General features: G+C 43.1%; 1 protein-coding gene and 1 pseudogene across 4 annotated transcripts in view; one reads left to right on the plus strand and one right to left on the minus strand.

Annotated features, from left to right (window-relative positions):
- Nucleotides 1-1,169, minus strand: part of LOC132233365 (translationally-controlled tumor protein-like) — a 145,156-nt pseudogene extending 143,987 nt beyond the window's left edge.
- Nucleotides 1,170-1,605: 436 nt separating this feature from the next.
- Nucleotides 1,606-23,860, plus strand: part of EPB41L4A (erythrocyte membrane protein band 4.1 like 4A) — a 206,585-nt gene continuing 184,330 nt past the window's right edge. For 3 of the 4 annotated variants that reach the window (XM_059693915.1, XM_059693918.1, XM_059693917.1), the window contains exons 1-2: nucleotides 1,606-1,889; nucleotides 2,250-2,674. In XM_059693915.1, coding sequence (XP_059549898.1) covers nucleotides 2,576-2,674 — 99 coding nt within the window. In that variant the 5' untranslated portion in view covers nucleotides 1,606-1,889; nucleotides 2,250-2,575. The remainder of the gene's footprint in view (nucleotides 1,890-2,249; nucleotides 2,675-23,860) is intronic. The other variant, XM_059693916.1, reaches the window with a different exon arrangement.

The following is a 23,860-nucleotide window of genomic DNA, read 5'->3' on the forward strand; positions in this document are numbered from 1 at the left end:
TTTTACTTTAAATATATGCAGTTTATTGTATATCAATGGCTCATTAACACTGTTTTTATTTTAACCAGTGGAATCTTCCCATTATCTCTAGGAAACTCCAATTTTGTGTTAAATGGATTTTTTTCTTTTCTCCATCCCTGATAAAGAAATGGAAAAGAAAATGCCTCACTCAGAAAAGTTTGTCATATGTACAAGGCTTCATGGCTTTGTACTTTTCATTGTGAGGAGCCTGAAATGAAAAGAATTGCTGCCTCACCCCCAAGCCCCAGCCTTTCCATCACCATTAAAGGTGAAACAAAAATCCCCAGAATCAAAGGATATGAATCAGGTGGCAACAAGACTTAAAACTGGAAAAATAAATTATTACACTTGGCCCTATCTTTTGTTTTTTGCAAACTAAGGAGGCTCTCCTGAATATTATGATAACGAATGAAAATCTGCTATGAAAATTTTCAATCCCTTTTGGCAATTTGTGCCTGGAGTATTATATTACAGAAAAGAAAAGCCTCCAGAAGCAAAGATGCTAAACCCAGAATAAATAAGGTGCCCGCTCATGTAACGCAAAATTTGGACAATACAACCCAAAGTTGAACATAGAATTTGATTAGAAACTCAAAAACTGCTTCTGTTTCACAGAAAGCCTGGAAGATAAAATAGTTTTGAGTCATAGCTTTACGTCAAGTTCCTACCAAACATGGTAGGTTTGAATCGCACTTTGGGGGTTGTGCTCTCCATGTTTAGATGGAGCTGCTATAGCAGGGAAAAAGGCTTCCCACAGAAGGTTCTTTGTGGCAAATCACTATGGAAGGAAACTCCCTCCCAAGTCACAAATTGTTCATTTCCGGTCTACTGTGCCGCGGATGCCAGCTTTAAATTTTTTATTATTTTATTTTTAAGGTACTATTTGTAAGCATTTTTTTTTTTTTTGAGTTTTGGTTACCTAGCTTGGAATTCAAAACTATGTCTGATGCCAAAGCTCTTGTACTCTCTAATACGAAATACAGAGTAAAGAAGTTTTCTGGGAGGCCTACCCTCAGCTTTGCTCCGTGTCCTCCCGCGTGTCTCCAGGAACCACGACGACGCGCATTAATTAACTCGAGGCTGGTTCCCAGCGGGAGAGCACAGATTGCACCTGCTGCGAAGGCCCAGCCTCTCGCGGCTCAGCTCGGGCTGTCTGTGCACGCACCTGAGGACCCACCAGGGGTCACTGCAGCCTCAGAGCTATTGTGGCCGCCGGTTCCGGACACGGCCGTCCGCGAGGAGGGCGTGGGACCAGGAGCGCGGAAAGCCGGGGTCCTAGCAGGAATGCGCCCAGCCCTCGCGGAGCCTGCCTCCCCGTCTCCCTGGGAAACGGACGCTGCGAGCGGGGCCGGGGCTCCCGGCGGCCTCGTGGCTCCGGAGCCTGGCGCGGTTCCCCGTGCGGACCTGTCGGCACTTCGCCATTAGACTACCTCCGCTCCGCCCTCCGCCCCCAGCCGAGACCCCGCCCAGAAGGGGCGCCCCGGGGCCGGCGGCTGGGCCCTTGCTTTGCTCCAGAGGTTTTTGCCGACGCCGCGGCCCGACCCAGCAGTACCTGGGCTGCTCCCGCCCGGGGCGCCACACCTCCAGCGTCGGTGAGAACTTTCCCCGGAGCCGCCGGGGCCTGGCACCTCAGGGCGCACCCCCACTCGCCTGCCCGCCCATTGCATTCCCAGCCCGGGGGCCTGGAGGCAAGTCCTTCCACTGCCCGATTCTCTGAACCTCCCGGGGAAGCAGCCCTCCGCCGCGGGGCAGGGCATTCTCGAAGGGAGAGCTTGAACTTGGCCCTACACGGTCCTCCGAGATGAGCTCGGGGCTCCCCAGACTGAAGCCACACTGCGCGACGAGCTGACCTCTACTCACCGGTCTCGGTAGGAACCCGCCGCCCTTTCCGACCGTCTTTGGGCTTCTCGGTGCCGGCGGACTGGGGAAGGGATGATCCTGGCCACTGCCCCTGCAATGTTGCTGGGACGTCGTGGGTGCCCCCTGACACAAAGGAACAGCCTAGCGCTCCCCGTCAGCGGACCGGACTGGGAGTTGCGGGGTGGGATCGGAGCTGGAAGTGCGCACCCTCTGGGGACTCCGCAGGCTCGGGGGAGGTCGGTGCGTCGCGGCCGCGTTCGGGTGGTGCGCGGGTGGAGGGGTCTTTAGAGCTTCTAGGAGCTTCCAAGTCCGGGGAGGGCCTCGAGCTCGCGTCCCTCCCTTATCTTGCCCCTTGCCCCCATTGCCAGGAGACTTCTGTCGTCCCCAGGACTGCGGGAGGGGCCGCGGCGTCCCCGCCCTCGGAGGAGCCGGAGCCGCAGGATGCGCGGGGACGCGCCGCCGCCCTCCGCACCCAGTTCCGCTGGCGCTTCCCCGGCTGCTCCCGGGCGCTGATCTCCGGGCTTCTCCGCCCTCGTAGCCGCCCGCCCGCGCGGCGCTGGACCTCGCCGAGAGCTGCTCCTGTTGCCCTCGCCACGGCGCGGACAATAAACTGATGCCTCGTGCTTGAGGGGCGGGGGCGGCTCAGCGCTCGGGTCGCAGCTTTCTCGCCCGGCTGGAGACCGCCGCAGCCGACATGGGCTGTTTCTGCGCTGTTCCGGAAGAATTTTACTGCGAAGTTTTGCTCCTGGATGAATCCAAGTTAACCCTCACCACCCAGCAGCAGGGCATCAAGGTAGGCACAGGAAGGGGGCGTGTTCGGGGGTTTGGCAGCCGGGCGGGCTCGGGGGTCCCGGCTTTGTGAGGGTTGTCCCGGGTCGCGGCGGCGACTGCCTCTCCGCGCGGTGGGAAGGAGCCGCAGCTGCCCCCCGCGCGCAGGTGGAGGGCGGACGTGCCAGTGTGGGTTAAGTTTGAGTCCCTTCGTAAAGGAAAGTAAGTTTGATGTCTCAGAGGATAGCCCACGCACCAACTCTCAGCTGCAATCCACGGTCCTGCAACTGAGGCCAGAAATCTTCGCAACACAGGTTTCCTCCCAGAGCATCTAGGGCCTCCGCTGCAGCTCCCAAGGAGTACGTACATGGGCTGCACACAGTGTCGAAGGCACGCTCTCCCTAGGCCTTTCCTTGAGAGTGTCTTTGGGGAAGTAAAAGAGTTCACGCGTTGAAACACATTTCTTGGGCGGTTGTGATTGTGTGGCCTGGCCGTGTAGTTCGGTATTGCTACGTTTGGACAGAAAATGATTTCCCTTTCCACAAGCGAACCGGCTCCCCACATTGAAGTAAACGTTTCTCAGAGCGACTCGGTAATAACTGCTTCTGTGTGTAGGTCGTTGAAATGCAGTGACTGCTGTTAACCTAGAGGACCCAAACAAAAAGGCTGGGAGATTGCAGAGACCCACTTCCTTAATTTTGCTGGGTTCTTATCTCATAGAGTTGACTACCTGACCGAGGCGTCTGCGTGCCCTCGTTTTGCCCCAGCAACGATGTTACTACCAAGAGGTGGTCGGAATGGGGGAGCGGCTTGTTTTGTTTTCTTTTCTCCTTCACTTTTAGGTCGCAGGCATTTTAGATAACTCAGCGGCCAGTCTGGTGAAGGGAAGCGGCTCCCTCCTCCTCCTCAGTAGAGCTGGGCGTCTGAGAAATCAGATTCAGGCTGGCCAGTGTCCTTTCCTAGTCTTGTCATCTCAGCAGTTAATCCTCACGCCGTTGGCCCTGGGCATTTCCTTATGTGAATCGGTTTTTACATAGCTTTATGTGCTTTACAGTCACTGCTCATGGCCAGAAGCGTCAGCTTTGATGTGACCATTCTTGGGGTACAGAATTCTCAGTTCCCAGGTGTCATTCTTTTACAAGAAAAAAGGGCAAAAGTGACCAGTTAAAGCCACAAGATAGTTAACCCTTTCCTTTAGAAAATTGTTTTGAATATTGTGTCCCCAGTAATTATAATAAGCAAAAGTCAGTCATATTCTCATTTGCTATACCCCTTGAAGGTCAGTAAAATACTTTGAGGGAGGGGGAGGTGTTCATTTTATATTTTCAACTTTTCTTTATGTTCCAAAATACCTCCTCTCCCCAAGTGAAATCAGTAAAAGAACTTACAAGATTATGTGACATTCTTTGGTGTATTGCGCAAATAAAATAGGCAGAAATGACAAACACATCTTAAATGTTTGATAATACATAGATTCTCTTTGGCTTGGAGATAGAAACGATTAGAAAAAAAATAACTAATGATCTGATGCTGAAACAACAAAGAAATCTTTCTGAAGTGCAAAGTCTAAAGTCATCTGGAGTGTGAGCTTCCTGTTTAATCATGAAAGCATACTCCTGTCAGCTGTGGAGCATGTACATTATTCTGTCAAGAGAGCAGTCAAGACTTGGGATCAAATGGAATAACTTTGTCAAAAAAACATGAATCAAAAATCCTGGTCCATAATTACTTTTTATAAGCTGATGGTGTTTACCTTGCTTCATAAATAGGTTGAAGAGTGGTGAGTGATTCAAATGCAATAGCAACTTTATAATGCTGTTATGTTGGATAGATGCCATTTAAATAAACAATAATTTAAACAGGTTTTTTGTTGAAAGTAATCATTTTGCAACAGGCTTGGCCTCTTTTAGTGTCACAAAAGCATGCCACAATTATTTTGATGGCCATTGTGTAACACAGATGTCTGCTGAAGTTAACCACATTATCTGTAACTACCATGCTACTATAATATGCATGTGTTAAGCACCTATCTACTTGTGGTAGGTACTAAATTAAACACATAAGCATATTTGTGTTTAATATATGAATAATGACCATTCTTGGTGTACAGAATTCTCAATTCCCAGGTATCATTCTTTTACAAGAAAAAGGGGCAAAAATGACCAGCTTCCCGAATGTAGAAGGTATTCAAATATTGAATGAATATATGTATAGTTTGTATATTATTATCCTGTACATACCTGGCATTTTTAAACTCTTACTTTAGTTCGTAAATGAAATAGTCAACAATTACTTCAAAGTTAATAGTATAATAGTTGCTATTATAGTGGCCTCCTCCTGCTATAGTACAATTGATAATTTTGATTATCCCTAATTAAAGTCAAAGTTAAGCATATGTCAATTAGCCTATTTCCCCCCTAAAATTAATAGAAAAATAGTTTTGTTTTTCAAAAGTATCCTATATAATAAAAGTCTAATATGCTAAGTGTCCGATCGTTTGTTCAACCGGTCGCTATGATGCACACTGACCACCAGGGGACAGATGCTCTGACTTGTAGGTTAGCTTGCTGCTGGGGTCCAGCCAATTGGAACTGGGTGAGACGGGCCCTACATGCCCTGGAGACCTCCCACAGTCCCTCCCTGGCCCCGATCATGCGCTGGTGGGGTCCCTTGGCCTGGCCTGCACCGTCTTGCAATCCGGGACCCCTTAGGGAATGTCGGAGAGCCAGTTTCCGCTGATCCCCACAGGCCAGTGCACCGGGCCTCTAGTTTCCTAATAATTATTTTGAGATGACCCTTTTGTCCATTCTATCTCAAATGAAATGAATGAAGACAGTTAATTTTGCATTAAAATTATATTCACATATTTCATCCCTTAATGGAAGGAGTTTTACTGATTCCTGATAGTTACTTAAGAATTTGTTTGTATTACTCTTATAATAATTCCTTGTGAGTTAAAAAGGATTAATTTAAGTAGGAGTGTGAGAGAAGCTTTATAAAACTTGTTTTTCCTTGTGTACCATTTTGAAAAACACTCTTTGGATTTAAGTGCCAAATTACAAAGTTGGTTATGAAGTGATTTTCTGCAATTTAGATCAAAGATCTCATCGACTTTAGGAAAAAATCCATGTTTGTTCCCATGGAAAGCAATTCATTTTGAAGACAGTAGTTACACATCTTATATGTTAAGAATTTAAATGGGAAGTGTTTTCTTTTTTTTAATTAAAAAAAAAAATCAGCTGTTGCCCTAGGCAATTTGGATCAGTGGATAGAGGGTCCCAGGTTCGATTCCGGTCGTTCTGCCATTCTCTCTATTTGCATGCTCCTGCCTGGCCTCGGCCCTGGTTGGGGCTCATGCAGGAGGCAACCAATAGATGTTTCTCTCTGTCTTTCCCTCTCTTCTACTCTCCCTAAAAATCAATGGAAAACTATCCTCGGGTGAGGATTAACAAAAAACAAAACAAAACAAAAAATAATCAGCCAATTCTGTGTGGCTCAGTGGTTGAGTGTTGACCTAATAACCAGGAGGCCATGGTTTGATTTCTTTCAGGGACATGCCCAGGTTGTGGGCTCGATCCCCAGTAGGGGGCATGCAGGAGGCACCCAATCAATGATTCTCTCTCATCATTGATGTTTCTATCTCTCTCTCCCTTCCTCTCTTCCAATAAAAAAAATATATTTTTAAACAAATCAAATTTCTAGTTATAAAAACAGTTATGGGGATGTAAAGTACAGCATAGGGAATACAGTCAATAATGCTGTAATAATTGTATATGGTGTCAGATGGGTACTAGATTTATTGGGGTGATTACTTCGTACATTATATAAATGTCTAATCACTATGTTGTATACCTGAGGTTAATATATTGTGTGTCAACTGTAATTGAAAAATTTAAAAATCAGAAAAATAAAACATCTTTATATTCATACTAATGTTATGTAGAAACTTGCCTTCTTAACTTGCTTTAGAGATAATCTCACCTTGAAAACAGGAAGTCTTTTTCATGCAATTTGTAGTTTGAGTCCTATCCAAGATTTAAAAACCTAGGTTTATATAAACTGGAAGCTGTTACTTGTGTGTTGAGCCCCACAATAGCTTCTAGCTGTTTGTTCTCTGCTGCTATCTCTGTTGTTTATTCAAGTTAAGAATTTCTGCTGTGGTTGGTCTCTTGGTTTGAGTAATGTTTGTTCAGGGAAACTTTTGTTATGTCCTTTGTAGTTCTTTGTCCTGGTGGAGGTAGAGATCTTTCTTTCTGTTCTCTTTAGAAGCAAAACTTTATATGGCTCAGACTACCTTTATAGGTTGTCATTTGATTAGTAAAGATTTTCAGGGGGGAAAATCACAAGCTTTGGTTATAAATTTAGTTTTGAAAATTGCTGGTGCAAATATGACCTAGATTAGTATTTTCATTTTAGCAAAATTTTAGTCCTCTGAGTAGTAATATAGTAACCACTGAAGTGCTCATTTCCCCCTCAGAGTATTTGACTAAATGAAACCAATATAATAACAAGATGGAAATTCCGTTAACTTTTTTAAGGCTTTATTGAAATACTAGCGGCCTGGTGCATGGAATTTGTGCACAGGTAGGGTCCCTATGCCTGGCCAGCGATTAGGGCTGATCTGTGGGGTGATTGGGGGGCCCCTGCTGGCACCTGCCTTGGCCGGCCTGGCACTGCCCGCTTGCCAACCCCACCCCCCACTGCCGCCTCTGGTTGCCTCCCTCTGCGGGGCAACCAGCGGGGCGATCAGGGAGCCCCTGCTGGCACTTGCCTTGGTTGGCCTGGGGCCTGCGGGCTGGGAGCAGCTCCTGCATTTAGTGTCTGCCCCTTGGTGGTCAATGTGCGTCATAGCAACCTGTCCTTCCATTGGTCTTTCCGCCATTCTCTCGATTTGCATATTAGGCTTTTATTATATAGGATACCATACAATTTGCAAAGTTAAAGTATATACAGTTCATTTGTTAACTTTTAAATGAAGTTATTTTCTAATCATCCTGAGTTTCCTGAGGGAATATTGTGAGTGAGTTTTGATGCTTTGATCAGAAGCTTCCTAATAAACTAGAAAAACAATTAGAAGGTGGGAGCTTAAATTATATTCCTCTCCCTTACCGAAGAAGTGTGATTTTCGTTCCATTTGGACTGGTAAAGAAAAATCTAAGAAGACTGGGAAAAAGTGAAAAGCAACAGTTCTTCACAAATTGCATTATGTAAATACTTATATATTTGATATCAACCACATAAGTATAGAGTCAGAGACCTTATTAACATAGGTTGAAGCAGGTAATCATACACCAGCATTTCGTTAATGTAAGATTGTCTGGGGGTTCTTTTTTTTTTTTTTTGGAATAGAAATTTTTTTTATTATTAAATCTTTATTGTTCAGATTATTACATTTGTTCCTCTTCCCCCCCCCCCATAACTCCCCTCCTCCCAGTTCCCACCCCACCCTCTGCCCTCACTCCCCACCCACTGTCCTCATCCATAGGTGCACGATTTTTGTCTAGTCTCTTCCCACATCTCCCACACCCCTTTCCCCCCCAAGAATAGTCAGTCCATTCCCTTTCTATGTCCCTGATTCTATTATAATCACCAGTTCACTCTGTTCATCAGATTATTTATTCACTTGATTCTTAGATTCACTTGTTGATAGATGCATATTTGTTGTTCATAATTAGTATCTTTACCTTTTTCTTCCTCTTCCTCTTCTTAAAGGATACCTTTCAGCATTTCATATAATCCTGGTTTGGTGGTGATGAACTCCTTTAGCTTTTCCTTATCTGTGAAGCTCTTTATCTGACCTTCTATTCTGAATGATAGCTTTGCTGGATAAAGTAATCTTGGTTGTAGGTTCTTGGTATTCATCACTTTGAATATTTCTTGCCACTCCCTTCTGGCCTGCAAAGTTTCTGTTGAGAAATCAGCTGACAGTCGTATGGGTATTCCCTTGTAGGTAACTGAGTTACTTTCTCTTGCTGTTTTTAAGATTCTCTCTTTATCTTTTGCTCTTGGCATTTTAATTATGATGTGTCTTGGTGTGGTCCTCTTTGGATTCCTTTTGTTTGGGGTTCTCCGCGCTTCTTGGACCTGTAAGTCCATTTCTTTCACCAGGTGGGGGAAGTTTTCTGTCATTATTTCTTCAAATAGGTTTTCAATATCTTGCTCTCTCTCATCTTCTGGCACCCCTATAATTCTGATGTTGGTACGCTTGAAGCTGTCCCAGAGGCTCCTTACACTATCCTCGCATTTTTGGATTCTTTTTTCATTTTGCTTTTCCCATTGGGTGTTTTTTGCTTCCTCGCATTTCAAATCATTGACTTGATTCTTGCGCTCCTCTGGTCTGCTGTCGGGAGTCTGTATAATATTCGTTATTTCAGTCCGTGTATGCTTAATTTCTAGTTGGTTCCCCAACATAATATCGAGGGTCTCATTAGTTTTCTTGTAGATCTCATTAAGTTTATCGGCGGCTTCTAAACAGTTCTTGAGAGACCTTAAAAGTGTGGTTCTGAACTCTATATCTTCCATTGACAATTTTGTCCTGTTTCTTTGTCTCCGCATTTTGTTATGCTTCCTTGGTGCACCCCCTAGTGGTCTTTGTTCGCAGTCTTATAGTTAAACCTTGATTGTTGTAGCTAATACCAGGGAGGGTTTGACCTCCAGGCCAAGTGGCTATGAGAATCAGCTGTGTCAGCAGTGAGAGAACTTCTGTCCTCTAGGGAGGTGCTAATCTAGCCTTTGCCTGAGGCTATCCGGCAAATGCCTCTGTGCAGGGCTTGGGTAGGGCGGGTCGCACAGGATCAACAGGGTGGGCCGGAGAGAGCAGTTATGGCAGCTCTCAGTCCTGTCCCCAGGGGCTCTGCCTCTCTGAGTCGTCTGGGGGTTCTTGATTGCTTAGTAAGTTACGTGTGACTGGGATAGAGGTACCCCTCTGCTCCCCTGCATCTAGATTTCTAGAATTCAAGTATGATATTCGTATTGTGGCCGTTTAAGATGACCTAGTATATAAATGCTTCCTCAAATATATTTTTGGGTTTTTAAAAAATGATTTAAAGTATTTTTTAGCTTACTGAGGTCTAATTGATAAATGACATTGTAATATAAAGTGTCCAAGCTGATGATTTGATACATACATTGAGTGACCAGATTATTATGACCACCTGACGTTTGTAGGCAAATTAGCTATAATTTCGCGCTGACATTGCTAGAGGGCCAGATCATTATAAACGTCTGAATAGCACAACATACCTAAGTATCGTTGCTGATCAAGTTCATCCTATCATGTTGATGGCGTATCCCAATGGAGGTGGCTTCTTCCAACAAGACAATGCGCCATGCCATGGTGCTCGTATTGTGCAGGAGTGGTTTCAAGAACATGAGGGAGACTTTACCTTGCTTAGGTGGCTCCCACAATCACCAAATCTCAATCCAATTGAGCATTTGTGGGATGAAGTTAAAAGAGCCATCAGGCAGCTGGTTCCACAACCATCAAATCTCACAGAACTGGACAGTGCTATTCATCAGGCATGATGTCAGATTCCTCGCATCACCTTTCAACATCTCGTGGAGTCAATGCCAAGAAGAATTGCCGCAGTATTGAAGGCAAAAGGTGGCCCAATGAAGTACTGATGGGGTGGTCACAATAATCTGGCTGGTCATAATAATCCATCCATCACCTCACATTTTTTTAATGTGTGTGTGTTTTTCTAATTGATTTCAGAGAGAGGAAGGGAGAAGGAAATAAATAGAAACATTAATGATGAGAGAGAATCATTGATTGGCTGCCTCCTGCACGCCCCCTATTGGGATTGAGCCTGCAACCTGGGCATGTGCCCTGACCGGGAATTGATCATTACCTTTTGGTTCATGGGTCGATTCTCAACCACTGAGCAACACCAGCTGGGCTATTATCTTTTTTGTTGATGTTATTGAGAACACCTAAGTTGTCAAATATAGTAACCATGTTGTACATTAGCTCCTCAGAGCTTAAGTGCCCCCTCAATTTTACAAGAAGTTGTTTGTTTTTTTTTGAAAGTGTTTAAAAATAATTTAATGGGGAGAGCATTGTTACCTCCAGCAGCTAGCTAATGGCTGCCCTTCTCCAGGTATTTCTAATTTCCTTAACTGAAGGTGGACCACACTTTTTGCAGCCCCATTAATATAATTATTCTTGAATTCTATAATGTTTAGCTTGAACTAACTTTGACCTAGACTTGAACTAATGCAGAGCATTTGTTGCTTTTGAACATTGGTGGTGTCTTACCCCATTCAGGCTGCTATAACAAAATACCACAGACTGAGTGACTGGTAAACAAGATAAATTTATCTCTCATAGTTCTAGAGGCTGGAAATCTGAGATGAGGATGCCAGCATGGCCAGGTGAGGGCCCTCTTCCTGGTTGAAAGCTTCTTGTAGCCTCACATGGCAGAAGGGCGAGGGAGCTTTGTTGGGCTGGCCCTTTTTCATAGGGGCACGAATCCCAAAGACCCCACCTCCTAGTGGAGATTAAGTTTCCAACATATGAATTTGGGGGAGGGGGTGGACACGAACATTCAGAGTTAAATTTAAATTGCAGGTACAAAAGCCCAGACGCTCCATTAGCCATGTGGACAGTGGTTTGCTATTTTTAATAAGACACTTATAAACAAGATAGGAAGCTCATGTTTTCTTCGATAGTTTGCATCAGATTGTATCTCAGAATAAGGCCAGACAGTTCTTTGTTGTGGTAGGCTGTTTGGTCCATTGTGAGATACTGAATAGTGCTCGCAGCCTCTAGCCACGAGCTGCCAGCAATTCTTCTTGCCCAGATGTTGCCAAATGTCCCCGATGGGCAAAATCACCTTCGGTTGAGAACCATTGCCATAGAGACTAGCAGCTTCCTTTATTCGTGTGTGTTTGGTGCTCAGCCTTTTGCACTGGATGCAGGCTAACTTTTGGTGGTCTTCCTTTTTTCTTTTTGGAGGGGTAGTCATGTACCTTATATATATGTCAGGGAAAACAATATATGTCAGTGTGTTTAACCTGCTAAATATTCTAATACTAGGAGCAATATAATAAGTGATTAAAAGCATGGGCTCTGGAATCAGACCAGCTAGATTTAAATTTTCACCCCACTGATTACTTACTAGCTGTGGGACTTTCAGGAAGATATTTATCTTCTCTGAATCTCAGTCTCTCCAACTGTAAAATGATGCTTTCTTCATCCCTTCCTTCTTCTTCTTTTAGTGACTCATTTCTTCTACAGATAAAGTCCAAACTTCATGGTTTGTGTTAGCACCCTACCTGATGTAGCCCTGCCTACCCAAATGACCTCTCTGTGCACATGTGGCACTGCCTGGTCTCCCAAACATATCAGACTGTCACATACCTTTATGCATGGGGTTCCCACTGAGTGGGGTACCCTTTTGCCTTTCCCTAAGCACACACTCATCTGAACTCATCCTTTTGACACTTCAATCATGTGTCCCATCTGCTAGAAAGCCTTCAACACAACCTGACCAGGCAGAGTTAAGCACTTGTCAGTGCTTCACACACATCCTGTTACTGCACATACCACACTGCAGGCATTATTTTTGGGCACACCTGTCTCCTCCAGCAGCCTGCAAGCCTCTACCTGGGATCTGCAGCAGCCAGAGCTGCCTGCCTCATGTAATAGAAGCTTCTTAGCTATCATTTGAATAGAGGAATGATTGGAGTGTTGCAGTTGGAAAAGACCATATTGAAAATCTTCTGGATAATGAGGATCATTACATTTTTACTAGAAAAGATCCCAGAATTAAGTGAATCTCACTGTGAAAAATCTGTTGCCAAGATACTCTAGTTTTTATATTGATAATGGGTAGAAAATGAGATGGTGCCGTGGATGGTGCATGTAGCGCATTGAAATGCTGACGAGCAGCTGTTTCAGAAAACACAAGCCACAGATTTTTTGTATTGGAGAGGTAGCTACTGAGTCTTTCTTTTTCTCTCTTTCGTTTTGGAAAATATAACTTACCCCTTACAACTTGAGAGTCTTTTGGACGAAGGGCCTATTTCAAGAATGGAGAACAGATTCTCATGCTTTAGTTGCTTTTCTCCCTTGTCTCCTACTCTATGAACTGTCTGAGAAAGTGTCTGTTAGTTTTGCAGTGTGGGTTTACACAACCAGGGACCCTTGGTGTAATTTTTAATTTTGCTGTATCACCCATTTTATTCTTGAAGCTGCACAAACCTCATTTGACACTGCTCTAAGGCTTAATGGAAAAGACAGTGTCAATAAATTAAATATTGGTTTTTTTAATGACAAATGATAAGTTTTTCATTCCGATGCACAGTGTATTTTTCTGCAGGCCTACTATAATCGTGGCAGGTCAGATATAAGATTTGCCATGGCCCCTCTAGCGTTTCTGAGAATGATTGCTTTGTCTCCAATATTTTAGCCACAAGTAAAGCCCATAAGTAAGACTCCTGGTGTAATGAGTATACCTGCTATTTGCTCTGCCTCATCAGATTTCTTCTAATGCTCCTATATTAAGATTAACCAGGTATCTGTTATTACTTGTTTAGGTATAGACTAGGTGTTTCGTAGATCAGGAGACACCAGTTTAGTTTGTGACTCAAAAAGCCTGTAACTACACTTCAGAGATGTATCATTCTCAAAAATGGGGATTGCATTCCTGTGCCCTCTCAGCCATGTGTGTATTTCCTGTTTTGTTTTGTTTTCTAAGTGGAACAGCCACTCTTCCTTAATGCTGCCTATTGTTAATAATCAATTTCTCTGTAACTGAGCACTCTTGCCAAGAAATTCCTAATAATCACTGAAGACATGAAAGGGCCTGGCAGGGCTTGCAAACGTGTGAGCAGTTTGTTTTCAAGGAGATTGACATGCCTAAGGGGAGGTAGAACAAGAGAGATGGTGGCAGGCTAGGAAAACCGAGAGGTGCTGAGTGCTAGCCCCCATGGACAATAACCAAGAGGTCAGATGACAGGGCTGGAATCAGCGAACCGAGACCGAAGAGGAAACCAAATGCAACAGGAGATTGTTGAGAAACAGCATGTATAGGAGAAAGCACAGTCGTAATGCCGAGAGTTCCTCACTTTGGGAGGATGGTGTCCCAGAAGTTGGTGAGAAAGGGCCTTGTGTAGAATACAGTTTTCCATATAGTGTGACACGAGAGAGGGTCAGGTAGGTTCCTGAGCTAGCCCACCGAGACCATCTGAGTGTTTAAATCATTCAAGTCCCACCTTGCCCTTCATTTAGAGCTGTGTTTGAGAAGCAGATGGGAGCCTCTCTGCCTTAATTGTCACTTGTCAAACTTGGTTTTTCTCTACCATCCTCACTGCTCCCACTTCAGCCCAGGCCCTCACACTTCACGCCCAAACCAGCTCCTAAGGGTGGGGGTGGGGTGTGGTGGGGAGGGGTGTGGGGTGGTGCTGTGTGATCACTTTCAATCTCTCTTGTCCCACACTCTGGCCCTGCATTTAAATCCTGGTCTGCCATCCTAACCAGTTTGGCTCTGTGGATAGATTCTATCCACTCTATCTGATAGAGCTTCGGTCTGCGGACTGAAAGGTCCCAGGTTCGATTCTGGCCAAGGGCATGTACCTTGGTTGCGGGCACATCCCCAGTAGGAGGTGTGCAGGAGGCAGCTGATCGATGTTTCTAACTCTCTATCCCTCTCCCTTCCTCTCTGTAAAAAATCAATAGAATATATTTAAAAAAAATAAATCCTGGTCTGCCATGAAATCACTGGTCTTGTGATTAGTCAAATGACTCAAATGACTCTTCTTGGAACTAGCCTCCCTTTCTTCATTTACAAATTGAGGGGCATGATACCTGCCTCGTAGGATGATTTTAAGAATTTGAGAAAAGAATTTAGGCACATAGGATAAAAGTTGCCCAATAAAAAGTAGCTATTATTACGTATGGTCTATTATTTGCTAATAAGTTCTTCCTAAATTCTAATTTGGGGTATCTGATCTCCCATCCCTGCCCAGAGAGAGGCTGGCTCTCTGAGGCGCATGGGTGGCTGTTAGAAGTGAGGGAGCATGGTGGTTTGATGTTCATAGAGACTAGTGACATGTACTCCTGTGTTTTTTCTAAGTGTTTTATGGCATTTGCTCTCACATTTAGGTCCATGACCCATTTGTCATTTGTTTCCATGTGGATAGCCGGTTGTCTCAGTTCATTTGTAGAAAGGACCATTTTCTCCCCATTGAATTGTCTTGACACCCTTATTAAAAACCAATTGACAATAAGTGTGAAGATTCATTTCTGTACTCTCAGTTCTAGTCTATGCCTATCTTTATGCATCTTGTTTGTGTTTACTAGTTCCTTAGTACTGGATGTGTGTGTAATTCAGCAGAGAAAGCACTCCCAGTTAAAACAGATTTAACATTTAATATTTTGAGAAGCTTAAATATAGCAGGCTAATTTTTAAGTTGATAATTTTGTATGGCCTGGGAATGATGTTATAAATATTCAGACGGTCCTTGCCAGCAAACATTGTCTGTTTTACCCACAGTTCAATCCTTAAGAACCAGTGCCAGGCACATGGTGGTGCTCAGTGAATTTTAGATATGCTGCTGCTATTGCTTTGGTAATTTGAAACCTTGAATATTTTGATTTCCAAAAACTTTTCTACATAAGCTCTGAGTGTTGCTAATTACATTGTGGAAAGGATTTGCCTTTGGTTCTTCAGACTCTTTCTGTAAATTCCTTGGTGGAGGGCTGGAAAAAGTATATTTGTATATGTTTTATGAATAACAGTTTTGATATTCATATCAAGCACAGGGGTGGGGAGCATCTGGCCCAAGGGCCGTAGGAGGCCCGTAAAATCATTTGGTCTCGCCCGGCCAAAGCACTAGGGGTGAGTTAATTAAATGTTTGCTAAGTTTGGATATAACCTGCCACATAGCAATAGATAACTAATACTGGGACAAAAGCTGTTACAAACTAGCACAAGGCTACTTAGAGTCTCTATTTATCCTCACTTAGTGTGGATATACAGTTGATGAGCTGCATGAATATTAATGTGCTTGTTTTAGAAAGTACCACCCGAGTCCTGTCCAGAGATAATGTATAATGAATGCTGTATATGCCACATTACCTTGTTGGAATCTGCTTAAAAAAAAATTTTTTTTTTTTTTTTTAATGTCAACCTTCATTTACAGCTCTTCAAAAATTTGGAGGTCATAGCTGAAAATAGATCCCTTTTCATTTCTGGTGGTATGGTAGTCAGCTTGCCTGTTCAATTTCGATAATCTTGGTCACTTGAAGATATATTTTTAAAAAAGGAAGCTTAGATTTGGGGAACTGGGAGAATTTACTCATTAAAATTCCTTGTAGAGTAAATTATGAGTAAAAAAATGAAGATTTTCAATTTTTCTGTTAATTTTAGTGATGAAGACACTGAGTTTATTATGATGTAGTCTTTGTAAGAATCAGAAGAGCCTTTTTTTGAGTCTCAAGAGATCTTTAATAAATCATTATTTCCTAGCCTCTTTGTCCCACAAACCCTGAAGAACTTTCCCTTAGACTACCTTGGAGCCATTCCCTGCACCCGGGAGAGCAGGCTGTGACGGTGTCATGGAAACATCAGTATTGACACAGGCCTGATGGGGACTCCCAAAGAGTAAGGCTGTAAAGGAAACCAGAGCCCAGGCTGACAGCACATCAGGTTCCGCAGGTCACACATTTCCTTTGTGAATGATGGTGAAGAAACTTGGGCTTCTTGTATGTTTTCAGGTTAAAAATCCTTGAGTTTTCCTCCTACTTGAAAATGCTACACTGTGTGTGTGTGTGGGGGGGCGGGGGTGGGGGTGGGGCGTCCTCGCGCGCCAAGTGACCTAACATTTAAATGTCATTTTGACATTCGGGTCAGTTGTGTGGTCAGTTGTGTTTCAGAGTAAATACTACATGACTGACTGCTCTCTAAGAAACCATTATCTCCCCTTTAAAAGCTGTTTTTAAAAGATGAGGACTATTTTTGTCCCGAAACAACATTTTCTTAACGTGTTAAAATAGGGGCAACTGAGAACAGGTGTGCATATTTAACAAGATGTACTGGTACCTTGCTTTACTTAAGACATTATTTTATTGAAAAGTTTCATTGTAAATTGATTTGTGCTTTTTAGTGCTTTCCATCTAGTGTCATTGAAAAGTTGAAAACAATACCTGGATGTTTTTTCCCCCCAGGGGGAGGGAGAGTGGTGATTTTTTGTGCTAAATCACTTACAGTTTGCTGGGTCTTCCCTGTGCTTTTTCACTAGCTGCTGTCACTGCTGCATTGACCAAAGGCATATTCCCAACAAAGACCGCTGTGGTTTTCAGCACAAAGCAGAAGACAGGCACGCCTCTGTTTTGGTTTTACCAGTGTGTTTTCACCTTTGTTTTCAAATGGTTAGATAATCTTGTGCTTTCTGCTTGAGGTTAGGGTGTCGAAGTGACAAAAAATGCACCATTTCTTCCCACGTTTAATAAATTCTGCTGCTCTGAGTGGAATCCATGGCTTATTAGACATGCCAAGCTGTTAGTTTTCTAAGCATGTTCAACCAAAAATGATGAGCAAAAATGGCTTAAGTTGACTGGGGTATTTTGAATCTCACTGGGTACATTTGTCAAAGAGTTTGGCTCTCATTTGGCTAATCTTTTCTCCAAGGAAGAAGATTCATTAACACTGCTTGGTTCTTGTTTTAGATTTTGTTAGATTCCTGTTGCAGACTGAGAAAGGAGTAGAGTCAGTAAGAACCCAAATATGTAGAAACACCTGTAATTCTTATACTCATAGATTTTATCCTTCCCCATAAATGACAACTTTTGGGGTGAGAATAAAGCACATGCAATCCTCATGTATATTTGCTATTGCTTGGTTCTGGTGGTGTCAGTGTATGCAGGAGTAACATCAACAAATTCTTCAAAATTAACCAGATAACCTTGACTGAGAAATAGTTTCCTCCTACCTAGGAACTTGGAGTTGTTAACCGAGGAAAGAATTCTGCACATCTGGGTAGTGAACATGTTAAGTGTTTGATACAAGCATTTGAACATTAGGATGAATAGCTGAGCTGCCTTTTAGCTCTGGAAGTCTCATGGGTTGTATCTACAGTGGCTGTGGTGACAGGTGCTAGTTGTCAAACCTCGAGATTGTGTTTATGGTTTATCTAGTCTGGAGCCACAATCAGCGTTTCATTCCTCAGGCTTCACAGGTTACCGTGGCTTTTTCAGTCCCCCCTCATAGAGTAGACAGCGTCAGAAAAAGCAATTGCATTTTCTCTTTTCAACTACTTGAGCAATTGATTTGGTATGGAAGGAAGCTGATCTTTCTCAGATACAGGAGCATTTTGATTTTTTAATTACTCCAATTATTTTATTTTATTTATTTTATTTTATTTTCTTCTTTAAAGTACTTCATGGAGTAAGACCATATGTAATTTAACGGTTGGCCATAAGAAAATGTAAGCCAGTCAATTCAGTGGAAGTTTTAACAGTGCTTACTATTCACCCAGATGGTTTATATCTCATGTCATGTCTGACACCCAGTGGTGTTCAGTAAATGTTAATACCTTTTCTTCTCTACTGTAGTCAGCCTGTTACGGGGAATACAAAATGAACATAAATGAAATTATAGAACAGTTAAGTCTAGAGTAGGACTGGAAGTGTGATATTGAAGTGTGAGAGGTGAGGGTCTCATGGAGAAGAGTGTTTTGAAGTTGACTTTGAAGATTAATTGGACTTGCCTCTGACCATGTTGGTTGAGTGGTTGAGTGTTGACCTATGAACCAGGAGGTCACGGTTTGATTCCCAGTCAGGGCACTTGCCCATGTTGTGGGCTCGATCCTCAGTGTGGGGTGTGCCGGAGGCAGCCAATCAATAATTCTCTCTCATCATTGATGTTTCTATTTCTCTTTCCCTCTCCATTCCTCTCTCAAATCAATAAAAATATATTTTAAAAAAAGAATAAGTGGACTTGAGATATCCAGAAAGTGAGGAGGTTGCCCAGTGGAAATTCTGGGACAGTGAGAAACTGGTTGAACCTGGAGACCGAGGGGAAAATCACATTGCATCCAGTTGGTGGTATTCCATAAGGGAAGGACTTGACAACCATGAAGAGGAGTTCAGGCCTGGTGTGTGGTAAGTCTAAGCAGAGGAGAGTCCCGGTGGCATTTTATTAAGGTAACTGGCAGTTAGCACTGTAGATTGGATTAGAGTGAGGGGAGCCTGGGATCTGCCATTAGTGGTCAGGCGAGGAGAGCTGGGCTTCAACTGTGGAGTTGAAGGGAAAAGCAGATTGGAAGGGCATTTGAGACAGTCATTCATTCATTAAACAAATAGATTTTGAGAGCCTTCCAGGTGTTAGGCCCTGGGCCCTGCATGCAGTGTGAGGCCAACTGACACAGTCCTACTACTAATTCTAGCATTGTTGAAAGCATCAAATCAGATAATATATATAAGTGCCTACTCTACAGTTTCAATTTTACAAAGTCCATTTGTTTTTAAAAGTGCTTTAAAAATGCCAATACAAATCTATCCTAATACAGGGAAATAAGAATTTTGACCAAAATCAATTTCTTATATTAGAAACTATTAGAGCTTTGCTTTTTAAATTACTTTATTTTTCCTCCACTCTGCTGTGATCCTCCTGCTAAGCCTCAGACAGTTGTGTCTTAGTTCTCTCCAGGGATAAGAAGTTACTTTAGCATACGTTCACAGCTCGTTAAATTAATTTAAGAGCCAACTGCTTCAGAGGCCCACAAACCAATAATTTACTCTTAAGTGTATGTTTACATCTGAGAACAGTAGCAGGGAGCTAAAAGGAGAGGGTCCCCATGGCTCTCCAGGCCCTTCACCAGCAGGGTTTCACCATCCTGCTCTATTTTCCTGGGTCCAACCAAGATGTCCTGTGGAATATTGACTCCGGCTGTTTCATATAGTGTCATTTACAGATAGTGCATATTGGACAATGTGGAAACTTTCTAAATCTGCACTTTGGAGGACTTTGTGAGAAATATTATATTGCAACTCAAAGGAAAACTTGAAAATTATTTAACATATAAGAAAATATTGCTACTCGGTAAGCAACTCTATGAAGAGTCTATTCCAGCCAGTCTGACACTTGTTTTATAGTGGCGGTTCTTTACCTTGGAGATATTTAACATGGTGAGAAGGCTTTGGAGCCCTGCTGGAAGCTGGGGTGTCCTGTTGGGATGGTCATCTGCATGGTTTCAGGGAGGGCACCTGTGCTGGATATGTCAGCATCAGGCACCAGGGGTTCATGCAGCTGCTTTAATCCCCGATTGAAGCTGGAGCAGCCAAATTAGCAGCCATGACAGTCTCCTAGGGAGACTGAGCAGAGTTATCAGGCAGTTTGAGTGGCGAGGCCATTGAGGGTCTCAGATTCAGAGCTTTACCCTGAGCAGTGCAGGACCTTTAAGGGCACATGCTGATGGAGCCTAAGGGCGGGCAGCCTCAGGTCTTCCTCCAAGACTTCTGTCCTCCCGGTGTCTGGATGGCTGCATCTTTGCAGAATCTTGGTGCTTTTAGGCTGTCATTATCCTGGTGGGAAGGGAGCTCTCCCCTCCAGGCTTTTGGCTTTTGTATCAAATGTGTGGCCCATTATCTTTGGGGCTATCCTGGTGGACACACACACTCAAGATATCCAGATGGCAGTTTGCACTTTTTCCACATGTTCTTCTTTTCATAGTTCTTTAAAAAATATTTTAAAATTGATTTTTAGAGAGAGATAAAGGGAGAGGGGGAGAGAGAGAGAAACATCGACTGGAGAGTGAAACATTGTTCACTGCCTCCTTCATGTCACCCACTAGGGACCGAACCTGAAACCCGGGCATGTGTCCTGACTGGAAATAAAATTCACAACCTTTTGGTGCATGGGATGACATCCAACCACCAGAGTCACACCAGCCAGGGCTTTTCATAGTATTTTTAGCTAAAGCAGGGACCCACTGGAAGGCCCTGTCAGTGGGGGGTCAGTGTCAAGTGAGGTAGCAGAAGGGAATGGATTAACTACGATCTTGGTTTTCCCTTAACTTCAATTGCTTTTGCTTTCTTGCAGGAGAGTCACTTGCTGTTCCCATTGAGCCTCTCCAGCTACTGTCTTCCACTCTCATGTCTATAGTATCTTTCTTTACTATCCAATCAAGTAACTGGAAACTATAACCTTGATTTTGAGATGTGTGTATATGTATGATCTTAAATATAGGATGGAAAAGAAAGTTGATATCAGATTCATTTTATAACTGTATTTCTACAGTATGTTTTGAAGTTAGCGCTCAGTCCAATCTCTTACATCTCTTGCAGATGAGAGCCTGACAGATTGTTAAAAGTAGCAATCATTTATTGGATTAATACAACCTGGAAAATTCAATTACCCAGAAAACCCCATTCCCTGAGCATAATTTTAAATCAATATTGGGACATAAAGATGAACTCAGAAATCTCTGTCTTCCTTAAAATAATTACTGTAGATGTGGAAGCCTTTTAAAATCTATCAAAATCAACATTATTAATTTTTAAGCTAATAACATTTATTACTGAGGGTTTGATATCCCATTGGAAATAATTTAGGATCAGAAAGGAGTAATTTGCTGTAATGACATTTTATGTGAGATCTGAGCAATTTTATGGGCTGGGTTTATGAGACCAGTACTACAGAGGCTGTTTATTCACTGTACATTTCTAGGATTTAAAATATGCCCCTTAGTGGGTGAAAGTGCCTTTGTCAGATCTTAGTGCAAACAGATGTGGGTATTAAAGACATGACCATCAGGTTGAGAGAATGCAAGGCATTGCTCCATTTCATTATGCTTAAAAACTTTTTTTATTGATTTCAGAGAGGAAGGAAGAGGGAGAGAGAGAGATAGAAACATCAATGGTGACAGAGACCCCTTGCATGCCCCCTACTGGGGATCGAGCCCACAACCTGGGCATGTGCCCTGACTTGGAGTTGAACCGTGACCTTCTGGTTCATAGGTCATTGCTCAACCACTGAGACACACTGGCTGGGTCCATTATGCTTTTTAAAAATATGATACACTAGGTACCTTTTTATTAAGGTACCTATAAATATGTGAAATTGAAAGAGCTAATTAAGCCATATTAAACAATTATTTAACAATGAGCTCACAACTTATTCAGAGACAGTAAAGCTTAGAGGGAAAGAAATAAGGTCCTAGTTACAAAGAAATCAGTACATTTTGCCCATATTATTTTCACAAATTCTACCAATTTGAACATCTACCAGGAGCTTGTGAGATTGGAACCTCATCATTTCTGAGTGATATATACTTGAAGATTTGAGAAATGCAAACCACTTACAATTTTGATTGTTGAGGTTGGATATTACCCATTTCTGTTTCCATCTTTTGAGATTTGTTTTTTTGTGTCATTTAGTATATTGGGGTCTCTCTTAAGATCTTCTGGATTTGGGGCTGCCACCCCTCTCTCACTTAGACTATAATTTAAGTCCTTTAATATCAATGAGGAGATAATTTCAGTGAATGAAAAGACAGAGACTGGTCATTGGGATTTTTAGTTGACTGTGTTTGGCTTTAGGTAATGTGGTTTATTTTTCTCCCAGAACAACAAGTCTGTAGGTTGGCAGATCACGGTTGTTTCAGGGGTCAGCAGCGTAGGGTTCTGGATTGGCTTTCCTGTGAGTTTCTTGTTTGTTTTTTTTTGTTTTTTTGTCATAGTTGCCTGGGGGTGGATAAAAGCTTGTTACCAACTCTGGGATTCTGTACTCTCTCTCTCATGGTTTTCTGTATTCCCAGACTTAATAATACCCTTATTAGACGTTTCCCAAATTAGCCAAGTTGAGTTCACTATGTGTTTCTTCCTGAGGTCCTGACTGATACTGGTTATGTCTCTTTTTTAAAAAAATATATGTATTTTTATTGATTTTGGAGAGGAAGGGGGAGAGAGGGAGAGATTGAAACATCAGTGATGAGAGAGAATCATTGATTAGCTGCCTTGTGCTCCCTGCAAAACTGGGGATCGAGCCCGCAACCTGGGCATGTGCCCTGACTGGAATCGAACCCGGAACTTTTCAGTCCGCAGGCTGACACTCTATCCAGTGAGCCAGACCAGCTAGGGCTGGTTATGTCTCTTTTTATTAGAGAGGAGTGTTTATCTCAGAAGCACCACATCCCTGTCAGGCTTTCTTTCCTGAAGGTCCCATTGGTCAGGACAGGTCATACGCTCAAGCTGTAGGGTGTGTAGGGAGTACCTGTCAGGTGGTCTCTGCTGATAAGGGCTTCACCAGCTCTTTATAAAAGGTAAAGCTGAAACCATATTCAAGAATCATATGTGCTATTTCAGCCCCTTCCTAAAGGTGGGAAGCCTCGATGGGTCATGCAATGATCAAGACTGACCATAGGGGAAATTTCATAGATACTGCCCTAGCAAATGGATGGGGCAGCTCTTTGTATTATTTCCCCCCAGCATCTATTGAGGGCTAAATAAAAGTTTACTTATTGCCCATGCTGAGATGTCTCCAAACCCCCAGTATGACTTTTCTTTTGCCCTAAAAAAAAAATTAAGGCATTTCAATCAGAGTTTCCACAGGTTAATCTTTCTTCCTTAGTTTGAATATGCAGATGGCAAAACTGTCTTTCAGGAAAAAGAACATACCTTCTACTCCCACCTGCCACCTGTATTTGGCTGTTGCAGAAATTTGGCCATGGCTGAAGGTTCTCAAGCTCTCAGTGAAAACTTTACTGACAGTTCATTTCAGAACAAAGTCATCTTTTTAGTTTATTTTTTTTATAGTAAAGTTGGCTTTGGCCTGCTATGTTAATTGCAAACATATATTTACTTTTTGCCTTTAAATGTTTTTATTGAAACATAATTGACATAACAGTATATTCGTTTCAGGCATGCAGCATAATGACTCAATATATGTACACATTGTGAAATGGTCACCATAGTAGGTCTAGTTCAGTGGTCGCCAACTGGTGGTCTGTGGATCACTGGTGGTCCTGTTGTGCCCAGATTTCAAGGTTCCCAAGACCCCCAGGGAGCCAGTCAGTCCAATGCAAAAGCAAAGAGTCCTTTTAATGCAAGCCGGTTTGCGCTCCCCATTCACCAGACCCACTGACACAACGGAAAGTCCAGCGGCCGAGAGAGGGAGGCCTGATGGGACAGGGGGTTTTATAGGGGGGTGGAGTGAGGGCAGGAGAGGGGACTGTGGGCCCCGCCGATTGGCCAGGCGCGAGTCGGTAC

The sequence above is a fragment of the Myotis daubentonii genome, chromosome 4, assembly GCF_963259705.1.
Source record: "Myotis daubentonii chromosome 4, mMyoDau2.1, whole genome shotgun sequence".
Classification (NCBI taxonomy): domain Eukaryota; kingdom Metazoa; phylum Chordata; class Mammalia; order Chiroptera; family Vespertilionidae; genus Myotis; species Myotis daubentonii.